The sequence below is a fragment of the Hemitrygon akajei genome, chromosome 1 (genome assembly GCF_048418815.1).
Source record: "Hemitrygon akajei chromosome 1, sHemAka1.3, whole genome shotgun sequence".
In the NCBI taxonomy this organism is placed as follows: Eukaryota; Metazoa; Chordata; class Chondrichthyes; order Myliobatiformes; family Dasyatidae; genus Hemitrygon; species Hemitrygon akajei.
In genome coordinates, this window is record NC_133124.1 from 4,721,869 (window position 1) to 4,743,938 (window position 22,070).

At 42.4% G+C, this 22,070-nt stretch overlaps 1 protein-coding gene across 1 annotated transcript in view; it reads left to right on the forward strand.

Annotated features, from left to right (window-relative positions):
• The window catches only part of nagpa (N-acetylglucosamine-1-phosphodiester alpha-N-acetylglucosaminidase), an 81,863-nt gene that overhangs the window by 11,374 nt on the left and 48,419 nt on the right, over positions 1 to 22,070 (forward strand). Inside the window, exons 4-5 of the mRNA XM_073023943.1 lie at positions 6,249 to 6,357; positions 9,875 to 10,003. Of these exons, the coding sequence (XP_072880044.1) occupies positions 6,249 to 6,357; positions 9,875 to 10,003 (238 nt within the window). The remainder of the gene's footprint in view (positions 1 to 6,248; positions 6,358 to 9,874; positions 10,004 to 22,070) is intronic.

Below are 22,070 nucleotides of genomic sequence, written 5' to 3' on the forward strand. Positions count from 1 at the left end.
TAAGTAGAATGAAAAGGAGTGGGGGGAAAAATTAAAAGGTCAAGATGCATTTTCAAAAAGAATACTAATCTGCGTGCTGTTGATGAAAAATCTGATGATGATGATGAGTGACACAGAATTGTACAGCCTTGATTTACAGTACGAAAATTAACAAAAGACAAACAATGTGGCTTATACCAGAACGAAGCAGCAAATTAATTAAAATGGAATTGGATACTGGCTCAGCTGTTCCAGTTATTCCACAAAATGGGTTTGAACAGCATTTCAGCGATTCTGAACTGAAGCCTGCAAATATCCAATAAAAACCTATATGGAAAAAAGATACCTGCTATGGGAATGACATTCATTACAGCAAAATGAATGTTATTAAATTACAGCAAAAATTATATTTTTTAAGTCCCCAAGTGTCATGGCCTGTATGGTTGTTGTCCTGGAGCTATGTTCCAAAAGCCCCAAGCCCAACATAGTGTCCCACACAAGAGAAACCTCCCCTTAATCCGACCATCCTAACTGGATGACACACAATTCTCCTCTCTCTTATCTTCAACAGTAACCCAAACAACAGCTTACACAGAACAGAGCAGCATAATAGGAAATATGAACCCTACGAACCAGGGCATTACATGTAGAAAACACAAAGTACACTGCAGATGCTGTGGCCAAATCAACACGTACAAACAAGCTGGATGAACTCAGCAGGTCGGGCAGCATCCGTGGAAAGACTGCTTCTTTCAACGGATGCTGCCCGACCTCCTCATTACATGTAGAATCCTTGAAAAAGAGTCTGAGGGTTGTGGAGTCAGTTCAGTGTTGTGGTGAGTGAATTTATCTACGCTGGTTCAGGAGCTTAATGGTTGAGGGTAATAACTGATCCTGAACCTGGCGGTGTGGGGCCTAAGGCTCCTTCCCAATGGGAGCAGCAGGAAGACAGCATGGCCTGGCTGGTGGGAGTCTTTGGTTCTTTGGAGGTGTGCACAGTCGTGGGGAGGGCTTTGCCTGTGATGGACTGGGCTGTATTCACCACTTCCTGTTGCCTTTTCCCCTTCCTGGGCATTGGTGTTTTATGGAACCTTATGAGTAGAGAAAAAAAAGAGGTTTTTATTTTGTAGACTGGTTGTATTTGATGTTATACAGGACACACTCAGCCATTTGGAGAAGCGTTTATTTTGTAGACGGTTGTCATCTGCAAATTTGCTGATCTAGTTATCCACTTTATCATCCAGATCATTGATATAGATGACAAACAACAACGGACACAGCACTGATCCCTGTGGCATCACACCAGTCTCAGACCTCCAGTCAGAGAGGCAATTGTCGATTATCACTCTCTGGCTTCTCCCACAAAGTTAATTTCTAGTTCAATTTACAACCTCATCCTGAATGCCGAGTGACTGAACCTTCTTGACCAGAATCCCATGTGGGACCTTGTCAAATGCCTTACTAAAGTCCATGTAGACAACATCCACTACCTTGTCTTCATCCATTTTACTAGTACTTTCCTCAAAAAATTATTAGATTGGTTAGTCATGATCAATCACGCACAGAGCCATGCTGACAAACCTTAAGCAGCCAGGTCTATCCAAATACTTCTGTCTGGTGACCAAGGTTTGTTCAAGAAAACCAGATATGATTTGCAGAGCACTATTTCAAGAGCAAAGAAACAATTCCGAGCAATGTTGGAGGCACCATTGGAAGCACTGGCAGGGTTTGCAGGACATTACTTCCTGTAAACCAAAAACGAACAGCAGCGATGCTTCACTACCAGATGAACTCAACACCTTCTATGCCCACTTTGAAAGGGAGAATATAACTACAGCTGTGAAGATCCCTGCTGCACCTGATGACCCTGTGATCTCTGTCTCAGAGGCCGATGTTAGGCTGTCTTTAAAGAGAATTAACCCTCGCAAGGCGGAAGGCCACAACGGAGTACCTGGTAAGGCTCTGAAAGTTTGTGCCAACTAACTGGCAGGAATATTCAAGGACATTTTCAGCCTTTCACTGCCACGATTGGAAGTTCCCACCTGCTTCAAAAAAGCAACAATTATACCAGTGCCTAAGAAGAGTAGTGTGAGTTGTCTTAATGAGTATTGTCCAGTAGCACCACATCTGTGGTGATGAAATGCTTTAAGAGGTTGATTATGGTTAGAATGAACTCCTGCCTCAGCAAGGATCTGGACCTACTGCAATTTGACTATCGGCACCATAGGTCTACAGCATGCGCAATCTCAATGGCTCTCCACGTGACCTTGGATCACCTGGACAATACAAACACCCGCGTCCGGGTGCTGTTCGTTGTTTTTAGCTCAGTGTTTAGCACCATCATTCCCACAGTCCTTATCGATAAGTTACAGAACCTGGGCCTCTGTACCTCACTCTGCAATTGGATCCTCCGCTTCCTAACTGGAAGGTCACAATCTGTGCGCACCTCAGGGATGTGTGATAAGCCCACTGCTCTATTCTCTCTATACCCGTGTCTGTGTGGCAAGGTGTAGCTCAAAAGCCATCAATAAATTTGCTGATGAAACAACCATTGTCGTTAGAAACTCAGACAGAGATGAAGAGCAAGATGTATCAGCTAGTTGAGTGGTGTCGCAGCAACAACCTGGCACTCAACGTCAGTAAGACAAAAGAGCTGATTGTGGACTTGAGGAAGGCTAAGTCAGAAATGGAAAGAGTGAGCAATTTCAAATTCTTGGGTGTCAAGATCTCTGAGGATCTAACTTGATCCCAGCTTAACAATGCACCTATAACGAAGGCAAGGGAGCGGTTTTATTTCATTAGTTTGAAGTGATTTGGTTTGTCATTCAAACTTCTATAGATATACCATAGAGAGAATTCTGGCAAGCTGCACCCTTGTCTGTGAGGGGCGACTGTGCAGGACTAAAAGAAGTTACAGAAAGTTGTAAAATTACTCAGTTCCATCTTGGGTATTAGCCTCTGTAGTATCCAAGACATCTTCAAGGAGTGATGCCTCAGAAAGTCGGCATCCAGGATATACCATCTGCACATTGTTACCATCAGGAAGGAGATACAGAAGCCTGAAGTCTCACCCTCTGCGATTCAGGAACAACTTCATCCCCTCTGCCATCCAATTCCTAAATGGACATTGAACCCTTGAATACTACACCACTTTTTTTCATATTTCTGTTTTTAATCTATTCAATATGTGTGTGCATATGTATACTGTATGTGTGTGTGTGTGTATATATATATATGTGTGTGTATATGTGTGTGTGTGTGTGTGTATATGTGTGTGTGTGTGTGTGTGTGTGTGTGTATATATATATATATAATGTGTGTGTGTGTGTGCTGCTAAGTTTCACAAATTTCATGACATGCTGGTGATAATAAGCATAATTCTGATTCTGAATACTGAATCATCTGCTCTAAAGGGCACTCGTAGGCATTCTAGAAATTGCCCATCTTGGAATCCAGCACCAACCTGATTTTCCCAATCTACCTGCATATCGAAATCCCCCATGACTATTGTAAAATTGCCCTTTTCTCATGCATTTTGTATCTTCTGTTGTAATTTGTAGGCCACATCCTTCCTACTCTTTGGGGTCTGTGTACAACTCCCATCAGGGTCCTTTTACCCTTGCAGTTCCTTAGCTCTACCCATGATGATTCAGCATCTTGCAACCCTATGTCACCTCTTCCAAATGATTTGATTTAAATTTTTATCAGCAGAAAGGCGCCACCCCCTCTGCCTTGCTGCGTGTCCTTTCGATAAAATGTGTATCCTTGAACACTAGGTGCCCAGCTATAATCTTTCAGCCATCATTCAGTGATGCCTACAACATCATACGTACCAATCTGTAACTGCTACAATTTCATCTACCTTACACTGCATTCATTTAAATATAGCACCTTCAGTCCTGTATTCATCCTTCTTGATTTTGTTCGCTTTTTTTTGTAATTTTTTTTATTGAAGTTCATCATCAAACAAACATTTCCATAAGATGTATTTCAGACATTATACATATATATCATATAATCATATATATCACAAATCTCCACAAAGTATTTATCTGGGGTATACACTTATAGAAAAGAGTGGAAAGAAAAAACAAGCAAAAGGAAAGAACTATGTACAAGTAGGGAGTGATTTTTTTAATAACAGATTCATTGATTTATGAGAATAAAATCAGGCCTATGTGGCATTATGTAGTTAAACCATTTTTCCCAGTATGAATCAAATTGTTCCAGCTTATGGTTAACAGATGCTGTTATCTTCTCCATTTTGTAAATGTCCATTGTAATTCTCATCCTGTTGACTGCAATTTTACCCTATCAGCAGCCTCTCCCCACTACATATTTCCTCTGTTTGTGAACCAGGTAAGTCATCTTCAGGACTATCATTTGCCTTTGCTACAATACTTCTTGCATTGAAGTATATGCAGCTCAGGACGTTAGTTCCATCATGCTCAACCTTTTGATTCCAAATTTTGTATGAAGTCTTACCAACATCTGCCTCCACAACCTCTCCACTAACTGTTCTGGCACTCTGGTTCCCATCCCTCTACAATACTAGTTTAAACCCCACTGTGCAGCATTAACAAACTTCCTGCTAGGATTAGTCCCCTCCAGTTCAGGTGTAAACCATCCCTTCCTGTACTACATAAGCCCCTCATTGTTCCTACCTGCTAGACACCTCCTTTTCTGTTTCTCTTAACCAGAGCTTCAAAATCTCTTGAAAACCAACTACTTTACTAACTAACCCTTAACACTTTACTAACCCTTTAGTCAAATTAAGAATTGTAAAGCTAAATCGTTTAATTGTATGTGGTGTACTGTCTGTTATTTCTTTTTTGAAGGCCTCCTGCTTTCTGAATACACCTTTGCCAGAAAACAGCCTGTCCCAATCTTCATTTACCACATCATTTATGATACCATCAAAATTGGCCTTTCTCCAGTTTAGAACTGTTAATTTAGCAATTCAATACTAGTAATATAACTAAGAACTGTTCCTTCAAAGTTGTCCATTTCCTCCATTAATATAGGAGCAGGATTAGCCCATATGACCCATCAGGCCTGCTCTGCCATTCCATCATGGCTGATTTATTATCCCTCTCAACCCCATTTTCCTGCCTTCTCCCTGTAACCTTTGACGTCCTGGTTAATCAAGAACCTATCAGTCTCTGATTGAAATATACACAGTGACTTGCCATCTGTGGTGAATTGCACAGACTCACAACTCTCTGAATAAAGAAATTCTTCCATATCTCTGTTCTAAATGGACAACTCTCTATACTGAGGCTGCACCTTCTTACACTATTAGAAACATGCTCTGCATGTCCACTCAATCTGAGCCTTACAATATTCGATAAGTTTCAATAACATCCCTCTTCTCCCCACCCCACCCCCATTCCAGTGAGTACAGGCTCAGAGCCATCAAACGCTGCTCATACATTACCCTGTTCATTCCTTCGATCATCCTCATGAACCTTCTATGGAGCCTCTCCATTGCCACCACCTTTTCTTAGGTAAGAGGCCAAAACTGCTCTCAGTACTACCAAGTGTGGTCTGACCAATGCCTTATAAAGCCTTAGCATTACATCCTTGCTTTTGTAATCTCCTCTCGAAATGAATGCTAACATTGTATTTGTGTTCCTCACAGTGACTCAACCTGCAAGTTACCCTTTAGGGAATCCTGCACATGGACTCCCAAGTCCCTCTGCACCTCTTATTTTTTTCCCCTCCCATTTTGAAAATAATCTATGCCTTAACAAAGTGCATGACCATGTATTTTATCTGCCACTTTTTTGCCCATTCTCCTAATCTGTTTTTAAGTCCTCTGCATGTTCCCTGCTTTCTCAGCACTACCTGCACCTGCACCTGTATTCATATCGTCAATATAAAGCCTCAGCTAACTTTGGTCATTGCTGAAGGTTTGTGTTCCCCTTTCTAAGACTACAATAACTCTTTCAACCAATGGTTCAAATTTAATTTCCTTTAGATTAATATCAACTAAAATTGATCAAATTCCTTCAAAGAGCCTCGTATGGTTTTCCTATGTTAAATGCTGTATATTAAGTCCTGCTGAAGTGTCTCGGGCCAAAGCGTCAACTGTTTACTCTTTACCGTAGATGCTGCCTGACCTGCTGAATTCCTCCAGCATTTTGTGTGTGTTGCTTGGATTTCCAGCATCTGCAGCTTTTCTCTTGTTTATATTAATGCATGTTATTATTGTAGAATTTGAAATAAATCAATTATGTTCCATTAACTAAGTGTTCTATTTTATACAGGAACTTTTGAAAAATTTATCAACGTGGTCTCTGCACGAAATGCTGTAGGACATGATGAATATGGAAGGCTTGTTCTATTCCATGCTGATGGACAGACTGGAGAAAGAGGGTAAGGTGCACTTGTTAGCCTCTGTTCTTTACAGAACCAATATGTTCACCAAAAATAAGCATTTTTTATATACAGTGGATTCCAGTTAATTGGGGCACAAACTATTTTTAACTGAGTAACAAATTATGTAACTTGACCATAAGATCTAGGAGCTGAATTAGACCATTTGGCCCAGCTGGCCTGTTTTTCCTCACAGCCCAATCTCCTGCCTTTTTTTAAAATTACCGTAAGTGCAATTGTGAGCAATAACCAGCTGATTAAGTCAACTAGTTCCCAAAGAGTTTCAGGACTCCTGATGAAGGGTTTCGGCCTGAAACGTTGTCACTATCTCCTCCCATAGATGTTGTCTGGCCTGCTGAGTTCTGCCAGCATTTGGTGTTTTTATTTAGTTCCCAAAGAGAACTCTGATAGGCCAATCAGGTCGTTCACTGCTGCTCAGCGATGGAACACAAAAAAAATCACATGTACAATTAAGAAATATTTTAAAATAGTAGAAATACTGGAGTCATGATGATCATGATGAGGTCTGCTAGAGAGAGACATTTATACACATGCTGTCCTCCATAATTCAAAGAGATTGAAGGATAAGGTTGCAGGGTGGCAAAACGTGACAGGAGCTCTTGGAAGTAAAAACTAATCCCTACCGGGAGAAAACAGCACCTGATCTTTCCCTGTATCCCTTCATGCCCTGACTAATCAAGAATCTATCAAACTCTTGTCTTAAATATACCCAGTGACTTGGCCTGCACAGCCACCTGTGGTAAGGAATTCTACAGATTCACCACTCTGTGGCCAAAGAAGTACCTCCTCATCTCTGTTCTAAATGGACATCCCTCTAAATGAAATACAACACGACAGAACTGATCCTAATGGTTATTGGAGGAAATTCATCCAGTGTATGTTGCGTGTACTTTTGACTGTAAATAAAATCAGTGGAGACATATAGATGGTGTCTGGATAAATTCCCCCATCAATAACTATTAGGAAAGTACAAGGGGGGTGTCAGAAGTAAGCTATTTAATAGAGAGTGGTGGGTGTATGGAACATCCTGCTGTGGTAAAGGCAGATTCATTAGGGGCATTTATATAATAATAAAAAATTTAAAAAAGTTCTTAGGCTGATACATGGATGATTGAAAAATAGAAGGCTATGTAGGAGAGGAGGTTAGATTGATCTTAGAATAGGTTAGAAGGCCAACACAACATCATGGGCTGAAGGCTTTTACTGTGTTGTAATGTTCGATGTGTGAAACTTGGCAACTTGTGTTCTCATTGACCTGAGGATAGGGAGCCTCTTAACTTTCCATCAAGTAAAGATCCTTGGGTTTGTTTGACAACTGTCAAACATAACTTTGATTTAGTTAAATATAAATGGCCTTGGTTTTAAGCCGTCACTTTCAACCTCTCACTCCGACAGGTGGAATTTCCCACTTGCTTCAAAAAGGCAACAATTATACCGGTGCCTTAACCACTTCCAGAACTTTCAGTTTCCCAAGAAACTTTTCTCTAGTTGTGGTAACTTCACGCACTTCATGCCTCCTGACACTGAAACCTCCACCGTATTGCTCATGTCTTCCACAGTGAAGACCGATGCAAAATATTTATTCGGTTTCTCCGCTAATTTATTGACCCCTCCCCAACATCGTTTTCCAGTGGTCCGATATCCATTCTTGCCTCTTTTACACTTTATGGATCTGATGAAACTTATGCTATTTTTTAAATATTATTGGCCAGCTTACTTTCGTATTCCGTCTTCTTTACTTTAACGACATTTTTTAGCCAGTCCTCATCGGGGATCAGCGGTGGAGAGTGTGAAATGCGTCATGAAACTTGTGGCTCTGCAGCAGCAGTGCGTAATAAAAACTATAAATTACAATGAGTGTATGTCTATAAAATTAAAATTATCTAAGTAGTGCAGAAAAAGTGAAAAAGTATTGAGGTAGCGTTCGTGGATTCTTTGTTTGTTCAGAAATCTGAAGGTGGAGGGGAAGAAGCTGAACCAGAAATATTGAGTGTGTGTCTTGTACCACCACCTTGATGGTAGCAATGAGAAGAGGGCATGTCCTGGGTGATGAGGGTCCTTAATGATGGATGATGCCTTTTTGAGGCATCGCCTTTTAAAGATGTCCTCACTGCTGGGGAGGTTTGTGCAGATGTGGGACCTAGCTGAGTTTACAACTTCCTGCAGCTTTTTCCCATCCTGTGCAGTGGCCCCTCCATATCAGACAGTGATGCACCCCATTAAAATGATCTGCACAGTACATCTGTAGAAATTTGCAAGTGTCTTTGCTGAAATATTAATTCTGCTCAAATTTCTAATGAAACATAGCCTCTGTTGTGTGTGCCTTGTAATTGCATCAATATGTTGGACCCAGGGTAGATAGATAGACCCTCAGATGTTAACACTCAGGAACTTAAAACTGCTCACCTTTTCCACTTCCGTTCCCTCGACTTCCCGTTCCTGAAGTCCACAATCAGTTCTTTGGTTTTACTGATCTTTGAATGCTCTGACACCACTCAACCAGCTGATCAGTCTTGCTCCTGAAATCTGTTAACAATAATTGTGTTATCGGCAAATTTGCAGATTGGTGCTTGAGCTGTGCTTAGCCACACGATCGTGGTTGTAGAGAGGGTGGAGCAGTGGGCTAAGCACTCATCTTGAGATGCACCAGTATTGATTGTCAGCAAGGTGGAGGTATTATTCCTCATCTGCACCAACTGTGGTCTCCTGGTGGGGATGAAAAGATCCAGTTACAGAGGGACGTTACAAAGGCAAACGAGAAAATCTGCAGATGCTGGAAATTTGAGCAACACACACAAAATGCTGGGGGAACTCAGCAGGCCCAGCAGCGTCTATGGAAAAAGGTACAGTCAATATTTTGGGCTGGAATGTCGACTGTACTTTTTTTCCATAGATGCTGCCTGGCCTGCTACGTTCCTCCAGCATTTTGTGCGTGTTGTAGGCTTGCAAAGACCCAGATTTTGGAGCTTCCTGATTAAAACTAAGGGCACAATTGTGATGAACACTGAGCAGTAATCAATAAACAGCAGCCTGACATGAGTGTTGTCAAGGTGATCCGAGGCAGCATGACGAGCCAGTGAGATTACATCAACTGTAGACCTGTTGTGACGATAGGCAAATTGCAGTGGATCCAGGTCCTTGCTCAGGCAGGAGTTTATTGTGGCCATCGCACACCTCTCAAAGCGATGCATCCCAGTAGATGTGAGTGCCACCGGATGATTACTGCTCACCCTGCTCTTGGGCACTAGTGTAATTGTCGCCCTTTTGAAGCAGATGGGAACCTCTGACTGTAGTGGTGAGAGGCTGACTATGTCCTCAAACATTCCAGCCAGCTGGTTGGTGTCCTATAGCCTCCTGAGAAAGCAGAGGTGCTGTCGAGCTGTTTTGGCCGTGGTACCCACATGGTTGGACCAGCACAAACCTTTGGTCTCATTGGACAGGCAATGTCAGAAAAGGATTTGTTTTGAATTAACTGCAGTTCGAATTTGTATTGCAGGCTTAATCTATGGGAGGTTGCCATGTTTTTAAAGAGCCAAGGGGTTATTAACGCCATTAATTTGGATGGAGGCGGATCGGCTACTCTGGTACTTAACGGAACACTTGCAAGCTATCCATCAGATCACTGGTATGTACATGTAAAGAATATCAAGTTTAGTACTAATTGAAGTTATAGAAGCAGATATTTTGGAGGAATACTTCGTACACCTTTATAATTCATTAGTTTCATGTTGAGTTGGGACATTCTGAAATTATTTGCCTTGATTCTGATCTTTGCTATTGTTTTTGCAAAAATCATTCTCCATTGAGGGAGGATGGAATACAGTGGATTCTGGTTAATTGGGGCACGTTAGGGCCAGAACATTTTGGCCCATTGAATGGCTGCCTCAATTAGCTGAAGTTCCATGGAAATTGTTAAAAAGGTATTACAGTTTAACTGAGTAGCAAACTGTGTATTTAAATCAAATACAGAACAAATTAGAACACTATCGATACCACTGCAATACTATAAAGCCATATTAGTTCCCAATATTTATCGACGGAGGAATTCATTCAGTGCGCACTGCGGTGTTCTTTTGATCAACTATAGATGAACAAAATCAGCACCAACTCCTAGTACAGATGCTTTTGATGATTGTATCCTCCAAATAGTCAATTTTATTGTAACTTAAGACCATAAGATATAGGAGCAGAATTAGGCCATTTAACCCGTTGAGTCTGCTCCGCCATTTCATCATGGCTGATCCATTTCCCTCTCAACCCCATTCTCCTGCTTTCTCCCCATAATCATTCACACCTTGACTGAACCTATCAATCTCCACTTTAAATATACCCAGTGGCTTGGCCTCCACAGTCGTCTCTGGCAATGAATTCCATACATTCACCACCCTCTGGCTGGAGAAATTCATCTTCACCTTTGTTCTAAAAGGATGTACTTCTATTCTGAGGCTGTGCCCTCTGGTCCAAGAATCCTCCACCATAGGAAACATCGTCTTCACATCCACGCTATCTAGACCTTTCAACATTCGACTGGTTTCAATAAGTTCCCCCTCTCATTCTTCGAAATTCCAGCGAGTACAGGCCCAGAGCCGTCAATCATATTGTAAACCTTTCATTTCTGGAATCGTTCTTGTGAACCTCCTCTGAACATTCTCCAATGTCAGCACATCTTTTCTTAAACCCAGAACTGCTCACACCATTGCTTTATACAGCCTCATGATTGCATCCTTGCTCTTGCAAAAAGCTTTGACTGCTGGCCAATCTGGATGTTGGAATTTTTGAGAGGAGGGGGCTTCAATCAGATCCACTGCCCTAGTACAAAAAGGAGCAATGGGTCACTGCAGGGAAGAAGAGCTTTGACCAGCAGCCAATCAACATTTGGGATTGATTAGCAGGAGCAACTTAAAGAAAGGTAGGGTCAAGTGCGGCAGCCATCATCGCAGCGGCTGTCGTCTTGGGTAGTCAGAGTGGAGATCTTGAGGCTTTTAGCTCTTTGAGGAATCAGTGAAGAGAGGCTTGGTGTCCTCAGCTGCACACTTTTCAATGCTAGAATATTCGTAGGAAAGATGGATAACAGTGCTGAAGATGATGTAGTTGGTTTACAAACAAAGGTAATCTGTAGTGAGGAGAGGCTGTTGATAGGGCGGAATTACAGGCAACAGAATGAGCTGCAATGTAAAAAGCAGACAGAATCAAAAAGGGTAAATACAGGACTTTAGGTGTTAAATTTGAATGTGTGCAATATACAGAATAAGGTCGATGAACTTGTTGGCAAATTGGCAGGTATGACATTGTAGGCATCACTGAATCATGGCCGAAAGAAGATTATAGCTGGGAGCTCAGTGTCCAAATGTAAATGTTGCATTGCAAGGACTGGCAGGAAGGCAGAGGGGAAGGTATTGCTCTGTTGGTTTAAAACAAAAATGAAATAAAATCATTAAAAAGAAATGACATGGGGCGGAAGCTGTTGAATCATTATGGATGGAGCTAACAAACTGCAAGAGTAAAAACTCCCTGATGGGAGTTGTACACAGACCCCCAAACAGTAGTAAGGGTGTGACCAACAAATCACAATAGGAGATAAAAGTGCATGCCAAAAAGGCAATGTTAGGATCTTCATGGAGTTCAATATGCAGGTAAATTGGGAGCATAGCACAAATGACTTTCATCAAGTTGGCAGCTCCTCCTATGCCCAGGTTTTCTGCGTTTTAAATGTGGACTTGGACGATAGACTTTTTTAAATCCTATGTTTTTTTGTATTCTGCGTTTTTCACCCAATCTTTCTTTTTTGTGTGTGGGGGAAGGGGGGTGGGGGCTTGTATTTGGGGGTTGATGTGCCTTTCCATTTTTGTTTCTGTGCGGGGAGGGGGATTTGGAGGCTGATGACCACGCTGCCTTTCTTTCCTTCTCGTTCTTGTTTCCATGGTTACCCGGAGAAGAAGAATTTCAGAGTTGTATTCTTTAATAATAAATGAACCTTTGAACCTTCGAAAATCAGGCTGGTGCTGTATTCCAGGAGGCGGAATTTCTAGAATGCCCATGAGATGGCTTTTTAGAGCAGCTTGTGGTTGAGCCCAGTACGGGATCAGCTATTCTGGACTGGGTGTTGTGCAATGAACCAGAATTCAGCCTTTGGACACTACCTAACTTTTTTTAAAATATATAGTATTTCTGCTTTTTGCATGTTTTTAATCTATTCAATATATATATATACTGTAATTGATTTACTTGTTTATTCTTTTTTCCCTTCCATATTATGTATTGCATTGAACTGCTGCTGCTAAGTTGACAAATTTCATGTCACACGCCGGTGATAATAAACCTGATTCTGATTAGAGAGCTTAAGATAATGGAACCCTTAGGGAAAAGATATGACCAAATTCATCCTGAAATTTGAGAAGGAGAAGCTAAAGTCAGATGTATCAGTATTACAGTAGAGTAAAGGGTATTACAGAGGCACGAGAGAGGAGTTGGCCAGAATTGATTGAAAAATAACAGTCAGGGGTGATGGCAAAGCAGCTGACACAGAATAATAAATTTCATGGGCAGGTCAGTGGTGACCACACTGATGGATGGTGATTTGGATGTTCTTCCCCTTTACTCGGGCAGAGGTGGAGACCAACAAGCCACGTTGTTTGGATGATCGCACACTTCTCCTGCTTGCAGCTTGCCTTCTCATATTGCTAGAAAAACTCCAAATCTGTACATAGAACATTACAGGACAGTACAGATCCTTCAGCTCACAACATTAACCAACTCCAAGATCAAACCTACACAGCTTTATTTTTCTATTATCCATATCCCTATCACAGACCGTAAAATATAGGAGCAAAATTAGGTCATTTAGCCCATCGAGTTTCTTAATGTCCCTGATGTACCTGCCTCCACCAACACTCCCTGGCAGGGCATTCCATGCACCCAACAGTCTGTGTTCACGGACTCCCAGGGGAGAGGCGTCAGAGTTAGTGCCCCCCGAGTCCATTGGAGTCTTAACTGCGGAAGACACTAGCAGTTTGTCAGAGGTCCATGAGTGTCAGGAGGCAGGAGTGAGAGCCATTGCTATTACAAAGGAAAAAGTGCTAGGCAAAGTGAAAGGTCTTAAAGTGGATAAGTCACCTGGACCAGATGGACTGCATCCCAGAGTCCTGAGAGAGGTTGCTGAAGAGATAATGGATGCATTGGTCATGATCTTTCAAGAATCACTTGATTCTGGCATGCTCCTGGAGGACTGGAAGATTGCAAATGTCACTCCACTCTTTAAGGGAGGAAGGCAAAAGAAAGGAAATTTTAGGCCACTTGGCCTAAACTCAGTGGTCAAGAAGGAGTCTATTATTAAGGATGAGGTTTGGGGTACTTGGAGACTAATGATAAAATAAGTCAAAGTCAGCATGGTTTATGTCAAGGGAAATCTTGCCTCACAAATCTGTTGGAGTTCTTTGGGGAAGTAACAAACAGGGTGGACAAAGGAGAGGCTGTGGATGTCAGTTACTTGGATTTTCAGAAGGCATTTGAAAAGGTGCCACATGAGGCTGCTTAACAAGATAAAATCCTATGTGTTACAGGAAAGATACTGGCACAGATAGGGGAATGGCTGACAGGAAGAAGGTAGCGAGTGGGAATAAAAGGGGCCTTTTCTGGTTGGGTGCAGTAACTAGTGGTCAGAATTTATTAATTATTTCTTTTTTCTTTTGTATTTACACAGTTTGTTGACTTTTGCACTTTAGTTGTTTGTCTGTCCTGTTGGCGGTGGTCTTTCATTAATCTTATTGTGTGTCTTGAATTTAAGCCCCGAAGAAAATGAATCACGTGGTGACATACTGCCTATGTGGTTTGAAAATAAATTTACTTTGAACTCTGAGACAGTCGGTCTATGCATACGAGCTATCTTTTGTATTTATGTTTATTGCATTATTATTATGTTCTTTATCATATTGTGGGTTTTTTTGTGCTGCATCAGATCCAGAATAACAATTATTTCGTATTCCTTTACACTTATGTACTGGAAATGACAAAACAATCTTAAATCTTGAAATACATCATTGTGTCAACAACCACAGTCCGAGGACGTGCTTGAGTCGCCATGCTTCCAACGCCAATATAGCATGCCTGTAACTTACAAACTCCTGAACAGACTGGCTTTGGAACGTGGGACCCATGTGGTTTCGGAGAGAACTCATTACTGGCAGAGGCAGGAATTAAACACTCAACTGCTTTGTACACGGTATATCGATGATTTAGATTGTGGATTAAATGGTTTTGTGGCTAAGTTTGTGGATGACACCAAGACAGGTGGAGGAGCAGGAAGTGTTGAAGAAACGGAAAGGTTACAGAGAGACTTGGTCAGTTTAGGAGAGTGGGCAAAGAAATGACATATGAGATGCAAAGTTGAGAAATGTACGGTTGTGCATTTTGGAAGAAGAAATAATTGGGCAGATTATTTAGATGGGGAGAAAATTCAAAAATCGGAAGTGCAAAGGGACTTGGGGGTCCTCATGCAGGATACCCTAAAGGTTAACCACCAGGTTGGATCAGCAGTAAGGAAAGCGAATGCTATGTTGGCATTCATTTCAAGAGGAATAGTGTATAAGAGTAAGGAGGTGTTGATGAGGCTCTATGGGGCACTGGTGAAACCTCATTTGGAATACTGTGTGCAGTTTTGGGGCCCCCTATCTTAGAAGGGATGTACTGATGTTGGAGAAAGTTCAGAGAAGATTTACGAGGATGATTTACAGGGGCTAACATATGAGGAGTGTTGGTCAGCTCTTGGACTGTATTCATTAGAGTATAGAAGAATGAGAGGGGATCTCATAGAAACATTTCGAAAGTTGAAAGGGTTGGACAGAGTAGTTGTGGAAAGGCTATTTCCCTTGGTAGGTGAGTCCAGGACAAGAGGCCACAGTCTTAGAATTAGAGGGCACCCATTTAAAACAGAGATGAGGAGAAATTCTTTTAGCCAGAGGGTCGTGGATTTATGGAATTCGTTGCTACATGCAGCTGTGGAGGCCCGATCATTGAGGATGTTTAAGGAGGAGATTGACAGGTATCTAGGTAGTCAGGGTATCAAGGGATATGGGGAAAAAGCCGGAAATTGGAACTAGATGGGAGAATAGATGGTGGAGTTGTGGAGCAGACTCGATGGGCCGAATGGCCTACATCTGCTCCTTTATCTTGTGTGAAATCTTGAATGGGGCTATCTGTTTGGTTAATTGCAACAATAGAATTTGTCTGGAGTAATCTGGGGCAAGAGGAGCAAACCAGGTTAATTTGTTCATTTCCTCTGTTTCTACTCCCTGTTAGTAAGATCTTTCTCCCTTCCACCCTCATGCTTCATTTTCCTGCCTTTTTCTTCCTTGTCCTTGTAATGCTTAACAAACAATCACAAGAAACAAGTTTTAGGCCTCATCCTTGACTTCCAAAGAACCTTGGATCAAAAACATCAATTTCCAACAGCCCTGAGAACAGAGGCATCTGCAGGTATGCAATCACTGATCGCTGGCACTTTAAGGAGTTACCTTACTACTACATTACTGTGGCACCCCACCAGACGTGGATTTTCATCCTGTGATTAGAATGCAAACAATCAACAAAACCAATACAATCTTTATTGGAGTACAACTTGTCAGAGCCTCAGCTGAAGTGAAATCAAGCCATAACTACTTTGCAAGACTAAACCTAACAGCTAAAAGCCAAAGGTTCAGTATTCTAAACAGACGGCACTTCAGAGGCATTTGAAAAGAGTGAATGAGCAGATTAGGCTTTTAACTTTTTATTACAGTTGCTTCTTTTGGTTGTCAGTAACTGGACTTGAACAAAATTTCTGCACTTGATTTTTGCATTGGAGTAAGATGAATTTTTCATGCTCCTCATGATCTTCCGTGAGGTTCAAACAGAAATAGTACATGCCATCCTGATGGCATGAATATTGATTTCTCCTTCTGGTACAAAATTTTCCCTACCCCTTCCCCTCTTCTATTCCCCACTCTGCCCTCTCCTCACCTACCTTTAACCTCCTGGTGGCTCCTTTCTTCTCTTTCTCCTCTGGTCCACTCTACTCTCCTAATAGATTCTTTCCTCTCCAGCCCTTTACCTTTCCTACCCACCTGGATTCACCTAACACCTAGCTATCCTCCTTCCTCTCCCTCCAACCTTTTTATTCTGGAGTCCTGAAGAAGACTCTCAGCTTGAAATGTTCTCTGTTTATTCATTTCCATAGATGCTGCCTGGCCTGCTGAGTTCCTCCAGCACTTTGTGTGTGTTGTAATAGTAACTGGAAACTGATTAATTCTATTGAGCCAGAAGACTCTGGATTCCAGTTAATTGGACCACTGGCTAATCAGGGCAGCTGCTTTTTGCAACAGCTCTCAAAAAACAAAAGCCAACTGTGAAAATAGCCAGGATTCACTTTTTGGCCAGAAGAAACTTCAGTCTAATCAAGGACAAGGGAAGCACCCCAGACAAGCCAGTTATCTTTGTTTCCCTCCTTTTGTGGACTCTGAACTAATTCTTGCTCTTGGACAATCTAATCAGAGAAATAAACCGGAGACCATTCTGAGAGGAGTAGATACTTGTTATGTAAAATGCCAGACCTGAGATCGGTAATCTTGTTAGACTCTGTCTGGTTTGGACCAGTCAGAGTGCAAAGACACAAATACACAAGGCTGGGGTAGGCAGAGCCATGGAACGATGTTGGTTGTAGCCCTGTACAATGACCAGTAAGGTGACCCAGGTAGGTCAAGGTGCCCTTGAGCCAATGGGATGGAGATCCAATGGTTCAACTGATGAGGAACAGTATAAGACTCAGAAGCTCCAAATACTCAGGGGTGATAACTCTCCAGCAGTCAGAGACCAACCATCACAGATAAGGAGAACCCCATGGACGTTTGCATTTTAAAAAAAAGATCAATAAATAATGCAAAAGAGGACAACAAGGCAGAATTGATGTACCTCCCATAAAGCTGATGGCGGGGTCGAGGTGGGGGGAGAAGTGGCACATTAATCAGTACATGTGGCTCTGTACCTACTCCTCGATGATAGTATCAAGAAGAGAGCATGTCTCCGATGGTGATCATCATCGTCATTGTCACGTGCCATGTCGTATGACGTGGGCAATCATGATCATAATGTTCTGGCAAATTTTTTACAGAAGTGGTTTGCCATTGCCACCTCCTGGTCAGTGTCTTTACAAGATAGGTGACACCAGCCATTATCAATATTCCGAGATTGTCTGCCTGGTGTCAGTGCTAACATAACCCGGACTTGTGATATGCACCAGCTGCTCTTACGACCATCCACCACCTGCTCCCATGGCTTCTCGTACTCCTGACTGGGTGGGGGGGGGGGGGGCCGGAGGCAACTAAGCAGGTTCTACCCCTTGCTCAAGGGTGACTTGATGGCCAGCGGAGGGAAGGGGCACCTTACACGTCCTTTGGTAGAGACGTAACTATACCCCACCACCCTTCGTGATGGTAATTACTGTCCACTTAAAAGGAAAAGTACATGTTGTTGTAAATTAGCTAGTGAACCAGACTGGATAACTTAACTTACCTCAATACTGAACTGATCCAACTGCCTGAGGACTCGTTCTCACTAGTTATTGCTTGCTTGCTTATTTATCCATCCATCCATCCATCTTCCCCTTTTTTTGTATTTGCAAAGATTGTTGTCATAGAAATATAGAAAACCTACAGCACATTACAGACTCTTCGGCCCACAAAGTTGTACCAAACATGTCCCTATCTTAGAAATTACCAGGCTTACCCATAGCCCTCTATTTTTCTAAGCTTCATGTACCTATCCAAGTCTCTTAAAAGACCCTATTGTATCTGCCTCCACCACCTTTGCCAGCAGCCCATTCCACACACTCACCACTCTCTGTGTTTTTTTAAAAAAAAACAACAACTTACCCCTGACATCTCTTCTGTATCTATTCCCCAGTACCTTAAACCTGTGTCTTGTGGCAACCATTTCGGCCCTGGGAAAAAGCCTCTGACACAATCAATGCCTCTTATCATCTTATACACCTCTTGCAGGTCACCTCTCATCCTCAAGGAGAAAAGGCTGAGTTCACTCAACCTGTTCTCATAAGGCATGCTCCCCAATCCAGGCAACATCCTTGTAAATCTCCTCTGCACCCTTTCTGTGGTTTCCACATCCTTCCTGTAGTGAGGCGACCAAAACTGAGCACAGAACTCCCAAGTAGGGGTCTGACCAGGATCCTATATAGCTGCAACATTACCTCTCAGCTCCTAAATTCAATTCCACGATTAATGGAGGCCAATACACCGTATGCCTTCTTAACCACAGAGTCAACCTGCGCAGCTGCTTTGAGTGTCCTATGGACTCTGACCCCAAGATCCCTCTGATCCTCCACACTGTCAAGAGTCTATATTACTATACTGTACTATATTCTGCCATCATATTTGTCCTACCAAAATGAACCACTTCACACTTATCTGGGTTGAACTCCATCTGCCACTTCTCAGCCTAGTATTGCATCCTATCAATGTCCCGCTGTAACCTCTGACAGCCCTCCACACTATCCACAACACCCCCAACCTTTGTGTCATCAGCAAACTTACTAACCCATCCCTCCACTTCCTCATCCAGGTCATTTATAAAAATCACGAAGAGTAAGGGTCCCAGAACAGATCCCTGAGTCACACCACCAGTGACTGACTTCCATGCAGAATATGACCTGTCTACAACTACTCTTTGCCTTCTGTGGGCAAGCCAGTTCTGGATCCACAAAGCAATGTCCCCTTGGATCCCATGCCTCCTTACTTTCTCAATAAGCCTTGCATGGGGTACCTTATCAAATGCCTTGCTGAAATCCATGTACACTACATCTTCAGCTCTACCTTCATCAATGTGTTTAGTCACATCCTTAAAAAGATGGAGAGGCAGGTAGTTTTGAGGAAGTAGAGAGGCTATAAAAGGACTTAGACAGATTAGGAGAATGGACAATGATGACAAATGGAATACAGTGTCGGGAAGTGAATGGCCATGCACTTTGGAAGAATAAGTGAAAGGGTTGATTATTTTCTAAGTGGAGAGAACATACAAAAAATGGAGGTGCAAAGGGACTTGGGAATCCTTGTGCAGGTTTCCTAAAGGTTAATTTGCAGGTTGAGTCTGTGGTGAGGAAAGCAAATGCAATATTAGCATTCATTTCAAGAGGACTAGAATATAGAAGTACACTTCACTTGGACTATTGTGAGCAGGTTTGGGCCCATTATCTTACAAAGGATGTGCTGTAACTGGGGAGGGTTCGAAGGAGGTTCTTGAAAATGATTCCAGGATTGAATGATTCTTCATATGAAGAGTGTTCGATGGCTCTGGGCCTGTATTCACTAGAATTCACAAGAATAAGGAGTGACCTAATTGAAACCTATCATATGGTGATAGTTGGATGTGGAGAGGATGTTTCCTATGTTGGGAGAGTCTAAGACCAGAGGATACAGCCTCATAATAGAGGGGTATCTTTTTAGAATGGAGATGAGGAGAATGCTCCTTTAGCCGGAGCATTGTGAATCTGTGGAATTCTTTGTCAAGTCTATGTATACTTAAGGCAGTAGTTGATAGATTCTTGATTGGTCAGGACATAAAGGGATACGGGGAGAAGGCAGGAGCTTGTGGTTGAGAGGAAAATTGGATCAGCCATGATGAAATAGCGGAGCAGACTCGATGGTCCAAATGACCTAATTCTGCTCCTATATCTTATGGTCTTGTGGTTTTCAAGTGCCAAAGAAAGCAACAGTAACCTGCCTAAATGACTAACGTCCATAAATAACAATTACAGCACGGAAACAGGCCAATCTCAGCCCTTCTAGTCCATGTCGTGGCATTAGCATTGACCGTTATGAAATGCTTTGAGAGGCTGGTCATGGAGTACGTTAATGCCTTTCTCTTGGCTACACTGGACCCTTTTTGAGTCCACTTATCGCTCAAATTGATGCGCTGAATGCAGTAGCCTCTGCCCTTCACTCTGTCTTGCCCCACCTGGAAAATGGGCTCTCGTATGCCAGACTGCTGTTTATAGACTTCAGTTCAGCATTCGACACCATCATACCCCAGAAACTGGTGGGGTAACTGTCCTCGCTGGGTCTCAACGTCTCCCTCTGCATCTGGATACCTGACTTATTAACAGTGAGGCCACAGTCAGTCTAGGAGGGTAGTATTGTCTCTCGTCCCATTACGCTGGGCACTAGCGCCCCCCCCCCCCCCCCAGGCTGTGTGCTCAGCCCACTGCTGTTCACACTGCTAACGCATGACTGTGTCGCAGGATCCAGCTCAAACTCTGTCATCAAGTTTGTGGATGATGCAACAGTGGTTGGCCTTATCAAGAACGATGATGAGACGGAGTGTAGAGAGAAAGTGGAGCGGCTGGTGAATAGTTGTCAGAAGAACAACCTAAGCCTGAATGAGGAGAAGAATAAGGAAATTATTGTGGACTTCAGGAAGGTGCAGACAAACCATCCCCCTCTACAAATACATGGCTCCTCTATAGAAAGTGTGAAGTGCACAAAGTTCCTGGGAATTCACATCAGGGTCCCTTATTATCACCTCAGTGTCCCCACAACAGACTGTAAGAACAGGTGAGAGGATCATCAATAGGTTCAATCGGTACATTTAATGTCAGAGAAATGTATACAATGTACATCCTGAAATTACTTTTCTTTGCAAACATCCACAAAAACAGAGGAGTGCCCCAAAGAATGTGTAACAGTTAAACGTTAGAATCTCAAAGCCCCCTCCCACACACAAGCAGCAGCAAAGCGACGACCTCTCCCCCTCCACCGAGCACTCCATAGGGGTCTCCCTACGGTCCATTGGGGACGCTTGTCAGGAGCGCTGCGTACGCAGGGCCCCTAGTATGATCAAGGATCCCACCCGTCCATCCAGTATCCTCATTGACTTTTGACCGTCAGGCACGAGACTCTGATGTATAAAAACAGGAACGGTCAGGATGGGAAACAGTTTCTTCCGCCAGGCTGTTCGGTTTCTGAACTCCAGGCTGGATCATATTTGAAGTGTCACTAATTAACCTGTTCCTTACCTTACAATATTTAATAAAGTATTTTAGTTTCTTATATATGTGTAATTCATCTGTAGAGGTCCTTGCCTTCGTAAGTTATCGTGTGATGTGTGTACTACTGCACCTTGCACCCTGGTTCGGAGAAATGTTTTGTTTCTGTATACATTATATACGTGAAATACATGACAATATACATTAAATGACAATAAACCTCACCTGACTTGCCTTGAACTCTGAATCAGGGATCCACATACAAAGGAGGCCCTATAAAGGCCTCAGTTCAGTTGATATTTTGGCCAGTGCTCTGTTATATATTATAGTCCTACTTTTCAGTTTGAGTTTTAAAATTCACCCGGATTTCCATTTGAAGCCCACATGTGGAAATCTTTGGAAGCTATTAAAAACATTAAGATACAAATCTAATGGTTAATTCAGCTAAGCTGATCACAATGTTTCCTAACAGGAATCTCTCTGCATTTTGAAAGGGATTTTTACACTTGTGTTTAAGACTGAGGGGCAGAATTAGGCCATTCAGTTCATTGAGTCATGTCTGATTTATTATCCCTCCCAACCCCATTCTCCTGCCTTCTCCCTGTAATTATTGACACCCTGACTAATGAAGACCCTATCCTCCACCACTTTAAAAATACCCAATGACTTG